This window comes from Schistocerca serialis, chromosome 7 (genome assembly GCF_023864345.2).
Source record: "Schistocerca serialis cubense isolate TAMUIC-IGC-003099 chromosome 7, iqSchSeri2.2, whole genome shotgun sequence".
NCBI classification, from domain to species: Eukaryota; Metazoa; Arthropoda; class Insecta; order Orthoptera; family Acrididae; genus Schistocerca; species Schistocerca serialis.
This window is the reverse complement of record NC_064644.1, coordinates 492477372-492488385: the sequence shown is the minus strand read 5'-3', so window position 1 is coordinate 492488385 and position 11014 is coordinate 492477372. Positions and strand designations below refer to the sequence as shown.

At 45.6% G+C, this 11014-nt stretch overlaps 1 protein-coding gene across 1 annotated transcript in view; it reads right to left on the bottom strand.

Moving 5' to 3' along the window:
* Positions 1-364: 364 nt before the first annotated feature.
* The window catches only part of LOC126413173 (esterase B1-like), a 137221-nt gene continuing 126571 nt past the window's right edge, over positions 365-11014 (bottom strand). The window contains exon 11 of the mRNA XM_050083068.1: positions 365-468. Coding sequence (XP_049939025.1) covers positions 365-468 — 104 coding nt within the window. The remainder of the gene's footprint in view (positions 469-11014) is intronic.

Sequence of the window (11014 nt, the reverse complement as noted above, 5' to 3'; positions counted from 1 at the left end):
TCAAATTCTTTGACTGTATGGAATATTGCAATTTCGGGGGGGGGGGGGGGGGGGGGGGGAGGGAAAGCTCACTCAAAGTACACACTGCAACCCGTATCCAGCGAAAAGAAACCTTCCTACAACGTCGTCCACTGACTACAGGTATGGCAGGAACATCATGTGTGCATGCGTGCCAGTCGACCATACCAGAAGTTGCGTGTGCATCTCCTGAAAACTCAGTGCACCAACGCTACCACCTGGGAGACGTTTGGATGGAACATTCCTCCTGTACCACTCTATGAACGTTATCCTACAGTGTTTGACACACACACTGAAAGTTTTTCGTTGATAAAACAGCTACCTTGTACACAAAAGAAAACATTAATTAATTGTAATGAGCTGTGCCCACAATATCTCTAACTGTCCTGCAACCACTGCTGGAAGAATTTTCTGGAAAACCAAACAGACAATAACCCTGCTGCTCTGGCGCTTCAAATACACACAGAGCATGGCTCAATCCACACTACCACAACTAACAGACAATGCCTCATTGCATTAATTACACATAGAAATTGTAGTTAAAAAACCAGCACACACACACACACACACACACATATACACACACACATATATATATGAGGATCACACATACATTTTGCAAATCAGATAACTGAATTTCTGCCGCAAATAGATCGTAGCACTAAACCTATCCCAGGTCTTGGATACACCGATGTTTGAGAACGCAAGCACCCTTCTCCATGCGCCGTCCATAACCCATGCACCACAGAGCACGGGCGCTGGCTGTCAGCTTCTGTCATCATTCAACTGACATACTGGTTAGTTCATTATTAAGCCGCTCAGAGGTCGCCACGAGTGCTGCCACCCAGTTAGCCAGCAGCAGCTGCAGGGTGGCAGCTCCATTTGCAATCACATTCCAGCAACTGAGGATCAGAAATCACATTCCAGCAACTGAGGATCAGAAGTAGGTGTCATTTCATATTCGATAACCAGGAAACCACTTCTGCTTTCTCTCAAGTGGTTACTTCCTGTTCTAACATTTGCACCTGACGTCCATAGACCAAAGTATTCTCCCCCTGCCCTCCCTACTTCCCCTCCCAACCACCACTTGTGAAATGGCGGGAAAAGACAGTCTGTGCTGAGCTGCTGGAGACGAAGGTGCAAGGTATTTATTTACTTTATTTATTTTTGAGGGTATTATTCAGATGGATTTTCTTATAGCTTCCTCCACACACTGATTCCTCCCCTCTGCCTTCCACTTTCCACCACCATCGCCTCCTTTTGCCAATCGCGTATGTGTGATCGTATGTTCGTCTTGCTGTCCACTCTAATCTACAACACCACTCTACCTGGGCAGGAAACTGTTCTGCAGCAGCCCAACATTTCCTAATGACCAATCCTGCAGCTGTGGCGGTTCTCAGATGGGAATGTGTTTGCAGGACAAAGATCTGTAATGTGAGTGGTCCACTGCCTACTTATTATTGAAGATAACAATCTATTGGAGAACACCTGCTGGTCCTTTTGCTGCTTGGCACAGAGGACTCATCTTACTGGGGCACTACTGAGCTACTTTACAGAGATCGTTCAAAATTGGTTGGAACACGGCATTCACTCTTTATCTACCTGTACCTGTCTGTTGGTAGGTTAAGTGGTGCTTTCACTTGTTTTCGAGGGTATTATCTAACAGCGATCACCTCCAGACTCTGAAATAAGTTCACCCCACAAGTTTCTCTCCAACACCTTATGGTGACAAAATTTAAGGTGATAAAACAAGTACGTTGTACACTAAAGAAAACGTCTATTCTTTGCAACATAGCCAATAACGTGGGATTGCTGTATGCCCTATACAACACACCGAGCGAGGTGGAGCAGTGGCTAGCACACTGGACGCTCATTCGGGAGGACGATGGTTTAATCCCGCGTTCGGTCATCCTGATTTAGGTTTTCCGTGATTTCCCTAAATCGCTCCAGGCAAATGCTGGGATGGTTCCTTTGAAAGGGCACGGCCGGCTTGCTTCCCCAACCTTCCCTAATACGATGAGACCGATGACCTCGCTGTCTGGTTTCCTCCCCCAAATAATCCAGTCCAACCCTATACAACAATACCACTCAACCAACACTCTACTTTACGGTGTATTATTCTACAGCTGTATTAATGCTCCACCGGCTCCAGCCACCACCTCGGTCCCCCTACCCCCCCGCCCCTTCCCCGCTTTACATGTATTAACGTATCACATTTATCTTGTACATGTCTGCTGTATGTAAAAACACGTCCTAAATGAATCGAAAAGTTCCATTATTTTGCAGTGAAAACAACAGAATGTCACTATTATATTAGGTACATCAATCTGAGTGAAAGTGCGAACTATTTCCAGTCGAACTCTAACCTCCAAAACATCTATGTTATAAGTTGATGTGTGACGGAAAGTTTCAGTGGAAGAGTCGTATCTGTGTCAATCTATCTCTTATGAGCTACCACCTTTTACAAAACACAGTCGTCACGATAACAAAACAGTCATGGTTCCACGATAACATACAACCAATTTCTTTAGGAGTGATCGACAAATTGGTATAGTTTTAGAGTGATCCTCCCATTCAAAACTAGTATGTGTGGAAGTCTTGTAAATAAATTGTCGTGCACGTGGGTATCATATGGTTTTCAGATGCACAGAAAAAACAGCCACCTTTATGTATGACAGCAAGCTACAACGCAGATCTACCTCTGTTCTCGTTATTTTGTAACATACAATGGAGTAAAACTACCAAATATATCAGCAGCACTCCACCTTCTATTTCGAAACGATCTACCCCTTCATTGAACCTATCAGCTACAGATCCCAAGCAGAACTCTAGGTAGTCTCTTGTAACTCTTCTTCTGTCTTTGGCCAATCCTCCCTGCAATGTTGTCTCCGATTTAATTTCGAAGTGACCAGAAGGACCTACATCCGTTACATTTGATGTCTCACGATGGAACAGAGCGAGCTGAGTTCCAACTAAGCAATACACTTCGTTAATACCTGTGCAAAAAACATCGTTTGCAAGAACCAGCCCTAATTCGACTGTATCTATATTCGATTTTATGACGGGCATCACTGTCCTGGATTGACGGTAATATGTTTCACCTGGTTTACTATAGAGCTTCTGTGTAATACTTGTAGGTTTTACGAATGACCATGTAGTTTACGGGTGGGTGATTAAAACTGAATAAAGGCAGAGCATAATTTATAAGCTTTTCTATGTCTTGAATATCTGGGAAGTTGACAGTGTATCAAACTGCTCCCAGACTCTGCCATTTTGACAATGGTTATAAAATACATAAAAACTGCAAACTACTTCCAAAACTACAAGTCATCATCACAACCCTCAACTCTTCCTGCACTACAACAATTCCCCATACTGATCCCAATCCTCACATGATATCTACAAACTACTGCAAAAACAAACATGCACATAAACGAAACTTCCTGGAAGATTAAAACTGTGTGCCGGACCGATACTTGAACTCGGGACCCATGCCTGTCACGGGCAAGTGCTCCACCATCTGAGCTACCCAAGCACGACTCACGCCCCGTCCTCACAGCTTTACTTCTGCCAGTACTCCTTCTCCTACCTTCCAAACTTTACAGAAGCTCTCCTGCGAACCTTGCAGAACTAACAATCCTGAAAGAAAGGATATTGCGGAGACATGGCTTAGCCACAGCCTGGGGGATGTTTCCAGATTTCAAAAGGTTCAAATGGCTCTGAGCACTATGGGACTAAACATCTGAGGTCATCAGTCCCCTAGAACTTAGAACTACTTAAACCTAACTAACCTAAGGACATCACACACATCCATGCCCGAGGCAGGATTCGAACCTGCGACCGTAGCGGTCGCGTGGTTCCAGACTGTAGCGCCTAGAACCGCTCGGCCACCACGGCCGGCATGTTTCCAGAATTAATTTTTTCATATTAGTGCACACTCCGCTGCAGAGTGAAAATCTCATTCTGGAAACATCCCCCAGGCTGTGGCTAAGCCATGTCTCTACAATATCCTTTCTTTCAGGAGTGCTGGTTCTGCAAGGTTCGCAGGAGAGCTTCTGTAAAGTTTGGAAGGTAGGAGACGAGGTACTGGCAGAAGTAAAGCTGTGACGACGGGGCGTGAGTCGTGCTTGGGTAGCTCAGATGGTAGAGCACTTGCCCACGAAAGGCAAAGGTCCCCAGTTCGAGTCTCGGTCCGCTACGCAGTTTTAATCTGCCAGGAAGTTTCATATCAGCGCACACTCCGCTACAGAGTGAAAATATCATTATGCACATAAACGGATTACCGCGTTGAGGTTTGGTGTTCTCATTACTATGTTGTAAACGCACACCACACACACACACACACACACACACACACACACACACACAGACAGACAGACAGAAGCGCACAGTTATGCTATTTAGTGTGATGGATACCCGAGCTGTGACCTCCCACACACTTTCTCCCTCGCTCCACTGACACATGAGGCTACTTCTGGTCAGTTCCAAATTAAATCAGAGACAATACTTGCAGTGGGGGTTGGCGAAAGACAGAGGAACAGTTACAAGATGAAAAGAGAAAGAGACAGTTTTGTGTTTCGCTCAGGATCCTTAGCGAGTAGGTTCAACGAATGGGTAGTTCGTTTCAAAATAGAAGGCGGAGTGCTGCTATAATAGTTCATAGTTTCACTCCATTGGGAGCTACATTATAACGAGGAGAGAGATAGATGTGCATTGTAGCTTGCTGTCGAACGTATAAATGACTGTGTTTTTCCTTTGATATGCATGAAAGACACTGTTCGTTGTTGATATTTCATGTGTCTGAAATGCATATAACACCCACACGCATGACAATTTATTTACAAGACACCCACAGGTACTAATTTTGAATGTGAGGATTGCTCTCATACTATAGCAATTTGTCGATGAAAATTGAAAGAAATTTATCGTATCTGTTCCCTTGGAACTGTGACTGGCTTATTATCATTGCGATTGTGTTTTTCAATAGCTGTCGCTTATGACAGGCAGGTTAGATAGTTTGACAGAATGTCAATCCTAAGGTCCCGGGTTCGATTCCCGGCTAGGTCGAAGATTTTTCTCTGCTCAGGGACTGGGCGTTGTGTTGTCCTAATCATCATCATTTCATCGCCATCAAAGCGCAAATCGCCGAAGTGGAGTCAAATCGAAAGACTAGCACCCAGCAAACCGTCTCCCTGACGGGAGATCCTAGTCACACGACATTTATTTCCTTGAAAATAGCGGAAGTTTTCGATTAATTTAGGATGTGTTATCGATTTTACACCCATGGTAGACATGTAGAAGACATGTGTGATAAAGGTAATACATGTGTTGGGGCGAGGGGAGGGGGGGGGGGGGTGGAGTGGCGGCGGTGGTGGCTGGAAGTGGTGGATTTTGAAGACAACTGTATATAACTCGAAAGTAATGTGTTTGTTGAGTGGTATTGTTGTGTAGGGCATACAGCAATGCTATCTTCTTGGGTGTGTTACAAAGAATATATATTACCTTTAGTGTACAGGGTAGTTGTTTTATCACATTAAAATTTGTCGCCACAGTGTGTCAGAGAGAAATTTGCAAAGTGTATGTATATAGGACACTTGAGGTGGCCACTGTAGGATAATACCCTCGCAAATAAATAAAGACGCCAGATCACCTACCCACAGACCAGTACATGTGGATGAGGGCGGAATGCTACTTTCCAGCCAATTTACAATTTCCTCTGTGAACTAGGTCAATTGAGCCCCATACACCAACGTGAGCACTCTGGCCAAGAAGCAGAAGGACCAGCAGATATTGTGTGAGGCCCCCATAGATCGTTATCGTCAATAACAAGTCGGCTGTGGACCACCCACGCTGCGAGTCGTTACCTATAACCAAATACCTGTCTGAGAACCATCACAGCTGCAGTATTCGTAATCAGGAAACCTGGGGGCGGCTGTAGGACATTTTTCTGCCAATTTCGAGTGGTGTTGTAGACTAGGATACACAAGGCGAATATTTAATCACACTTCCGTAACTGGAAAAAGGGGTGGCGTCACTGAACAATGGAAGGCAGGGTTAAGGGGGTGGAGTGTGGAGACAGCTGTAGGACAATCCAGTAGGATAACACTCTCAACAATAAGTAAAGTAAATAAATACCTTTCACTCTTCGTCTCCAGCAGCTCAGTACAGACTGAATCTTTTTCCGACCAATTCACAACTGGGTAAGAGGACAGAAAGTGAGGGAGGGGAGGGGAGAACACCTTTGTGTGAATCTTTGAGGTGCAGATTTTACAACAGGAAACAGCCACTTGAGAGAGAATGGAGGTCACTGAAATGTGAGATCAAGAGGAGCTGCTGATCTGCAGCTACTTGCTGATCGAGTGGCAGAACTCGTGGTGCTCTCTGGGTGGCTGAATAGTGAACTAACCAACATGTTAGCTGAGTGGTGACTGAAGCTAACAGTCAGCGCTTACCATCGATGGTGCGTGCGTTACGGACAGCGCATGGAGGAGGGTGCTTGTGCTCTCAAACAATGGTGTGTCTAAGGCCTTGGATAGGTTTAGTGTTATGATCTAATTGTAGCAGAAATTTAAGTACTTCATTTGCAAAATGTATGTGTGATTCTCATGTGTGTGTGTGGGTGTGTGTGTGTGTGTGTGTGTGTGTGTGTGTGTGTATGTTGTACACTACTGGCCATTAAAATTGCTACACCACGAAGATGACGTGCTACAGACGCGAAATTTAACGACAGGAAGAAGATGCTGTGATATACAAATGATTAGCTTTTCAGAGCGTTCACACAAAGTTAGCGCCGGGGGCGACACCTACAACGTGCTGACATGAGAAAAGTTTCCAACCGATTTCTCATACACAAACAGCAGTTGACCGGCGTTTCATGGTGAAACGTTGTTGTGATGCTTCTTGCAAGGAGGAGAAATGGGTACCATCACGTTTCCGACTTTGATAGAGGTCGGATTGTAGCCTATCGCGATTGCGGTTTATCGCATCGCGAATTTGCCGCTCGCGTTGGTCGAGATCCAATGACTGTTAGCAGAATATGAAATCGGTGGGTTCAGGAGGGTGATACGGAACGCCGTGCTGGATGCCAACGGCCTCGTATCACTAGCAGTCGAGATGACAGGCATCTTATCCACATGGCTGTAACGGATCGTGCAGTCACGTCTCGATCCCCGAGTCAACAGATGGGGACGATTGCAAGACAACAACCATCTGCACGAACAGTTCGACGATGTTTGCAGCAGCATGGACTATCATCTCAGAGAGCATGGCTGCGGTTACCCTTGACGCTGCATCACAGACAGGAGCGCCTGCAATTGTGTACTCAACGACGAACCTGGGTGCACGAATGGCAAAACGTCATTTTTTCGGATGAACCCAGGTTCTGTTTACAGCATCACGATGGTCGCAACTGTGTTTGGCGACATCGCAGTGAACGCACATTCGTCATCGCCATACTGGCGTATCACCCGGCGTAATGGTATGGGGTGCCATTGGTTACACGTCTCGGTCACTTCTTGTTCGCATTGACGGCACTTTGAACAGTGGACGTTACATTTGAGATGTGTTACGACCCGTGGCTCTACCCTTCATTCGATACCTGCGAAACCCTACATTTCAGCAGGATAATGCACGACCGCATGTTGCAGGACCTGTACTGGCCTTTCTGGATACAGGAAATGTTCTATTGCTGCCCTGGCCAGCACATTCGCCAGATCTCTCACTAATTGAATACGTCTGGTCAATGGTGGCCGAGCAACTGTCTCGTCACAATACATCAGTCACTACTCTTGATGAACTGTGGTATGGTGTTGAAGATGCATGGGCAGCTGTATCTGTACATGCCATCCAATCTCTGTTTGACTCAATGCCCAGGCGTATCAAGGCCGTTATTACGGCCAGAGGTGGTTGTTCTGGGTACTGACTTCTCAGGATCTATGCACCCAAACTGCGTGAAAATGTAATCACTTGTTAGTTCTTGTATAATGTATTTGTCCAATGAATACCCGTTTATCATCTGCATTTCTTCTTGGTGTAGCTATTTTAATGGTCAGTAGTGTATTAAAATCCACTGTTTATGACTGGTGGTTTCTTATGAGCCGTGTGTACTTCCATCTTTCCACGGCTCGTTTCCCGAGCGTCGTGTTGATCCAATATTTTTGGTAATCGACAGTGTTTGGGCGCGATCGGGCTCTAGCATCTCGTTGCTGTCTTTTATTGCTTCGCTTCTATTTCGTTTTTCCGCGATTGTTCAGAGTTGGTCTTTTATGAAGCTCTTTCGTTTGAACTCCCGCCCGTAGTGTATCTACTATCTAAGTGAGTTGCACTAACAGTAGTTGGGGGTTCGAGTCCTGTCACGGAGCTGATAAGGGGTCACATTGGTTTCGGCTTGTCAGTTGGAGGGTGTTGCCTTAGAGGTTTGTTAACATTGGCATGTCAGCGTTGTCTAGCGCTACCGTGAAGAACATTGTGCTGATTGGGGAATGTTATGACACGTTAAACTTTGTGGAGACGCAATAGCAATCTAGCGGTCACGCCTTCACGAGGACACCATGCCAGTACACACGTACTAAACTAGCCGCGTATCCGCTGTTCAAGCCAAACATTAACAACACAGTTCCATATTCCTGACACCCAAATAGTCGGGATCAAAACAAAACCAAAAATCTCAAGAGCGCAAGATCCAGAATAGCTTCAGAACAGATCTTACTTCATGCAGTTGCCTTCACAAATACAGGTATCGAAATGAAAACAAGAACGTTTAAGAACAGTCCCTAATCAGCACAATGTTCTTCTTTAGGTCCCGGTAGCGCTAGACAACGCTGACATGCCAATGTTAACAAACCTCTAAGGCAACACCCTCCAACTGACAAGCCGAAACCAATGTGACCCCTTATCAGCTCCGTGACAGGACTCGAACCCCCAACTACTGTTAGTTCAACTCACTTAGAATAAATAAAACGCAAATAGTATGGCGGACACATATACCCAGGGATTAACAGAACACTAGACTGAACTAGAATTAACCTTAATAATACAGCACTAGATCTTGGGAGACAAGGAACTAAGTCCCCACCCGAAATTCTGCAACCACAGGGCGGGAGGATGAACTACCAAAACAACGGAGTGCAAACGTACACGAATAGCTACCAAAATACACCACTACTCCGGTTAGCAACGATGCGTGGAGGAATCTGCACTGTCAGAATTGCACCAGTGAACAGAACAGAGGATTGCCACAGCGGTGGCCACAAGACGGGAAAGACGACTGATTGAACTCAATCCCAAACGTCGATCAACTTGAAACATTCACACTCAACTTCTTTTCTCCTTTCCCTCGGCGCACTTCGTCGTTTGTCCGGGACTGATGTGCACAATTCTGAGCCGTCCCCACTCGTCCTGGCAGACACCGACCTAACCGAAATGCTCCCGGACTCAAACCCTCCCCGGACGGCGGCTCCACCGCCCCATGATGGTTACTGTTTGTTTGCCTTCGTCGACGCAGGCGATGATTGGACTGCCATCCGCCTCCCGCGGACAACCAGTGAAGAGCGAACAGAGGGGCCCAACCATGCCGGCGTTCCTCCACGGGTAGAAGTGCGGGTTCGATAACGACACCCGTACGCGGAAGGCAGGATGTCGAAATCACCAGAGCAGACACGAAGGCCACTGCACGACAACCCCCTCCAGCGTGACCGCACTCGCCTATAAATAGTACAGGCCAAAGAGTCTGCTGCAGTAAACACGTGAATCGGTCCTGTTACCAGCCTACAGTTTCTAAGTAAGAGTGCGTTCACTTATCGCTTACTTGTGTTTTGTGTTATTATTATTTTTAAAAATTGTAATAGGCTTTTTTGTTTCTTAAATTGAGCCTTTCCAATTCGAAAGTGGTGGCCCTCCCATTTTGGGCAATTGTAAGCATCGAAGCAGGGTTTACGTAGTTGGTGTTATGTATCGTATGTTATGAATAAATTATTTATGTGTTAAACCACATCTGATATGTCAATTCCTTGGCCCCGTCCACACCTTGGACCATGGTCGTAGTCTTTTCATATTAAATGATCAGACCACCGTTCCATCTTAACTACAATTTCTATGTGCAATTAGAGCAATGAGTTATTTTCCATGAGCTGTGGTAAGGGTGTGTGTATTGAACCATCATCTGTGTGTGGTTCAAGTACCAGGGCTGTAAGGTAATTGTCAGTTTTGTTTCACAGCGGTGGTTGTAGGACAGTTTTGAGTAGTGTTGTGAACTATGAGCTTACAGCAACACCTCATGAAAGTGAATCGATGTTTTCGTTTCTGTCTGAGGTACTTGTATTATCAGCTTAAAATTTGTCGCCATACTGCGCCAGAGAGAGACTTTCAGGGTGTATATTAGGTTCTGTAGGATAATTTCCACAGTCCAGTGCATGAGGAATGTTGTGTTCAAATCTCTGCCAGCCAGCAGCAATGGCACACCAAGCTTGTGAGAGGTGGACATGTATCTCCCAGCATAGTCGATGCGTGTCTGGGCCTCTCCCAACTGTCGAACGCATGTAGACATGATGTCCTGGATTGCATGTTTCCTGCCATGCCCGTAGTCCGTGGAGGGTGCAGATATGGATTATCAGGGAGTTTCGAGAGAGCTTTTTTCTCACAAATTGCAATATTCTGTGTAGTCAATCAGTTTGATGAGATATTTCCCACCATTTATGCAAATGGGATGTAGCAATTAATGAAAGTGCCTCAATATTTCTGGGGAGCTGATGGGTCGTCGGGGTAATGCAGCAAAGATTTTCGTCTATTTGCACTAGTACCCACCAATAGGATGTAAGATGACGACATAAGAGTAGAGGTACTGCAATTGAAGTATTTTCCATCAAGTTTTTATATCAAAAGTGGAGCAGGGTTTTTGGGAGGGGAGGGATCAGGTGCTCAGAACTGAATAGAGCTGAATTTGAGGGGGGGGGGGGGAGATAACAATCACTTTTTCCAGAGGACTGGAGGAGGAGAGGTA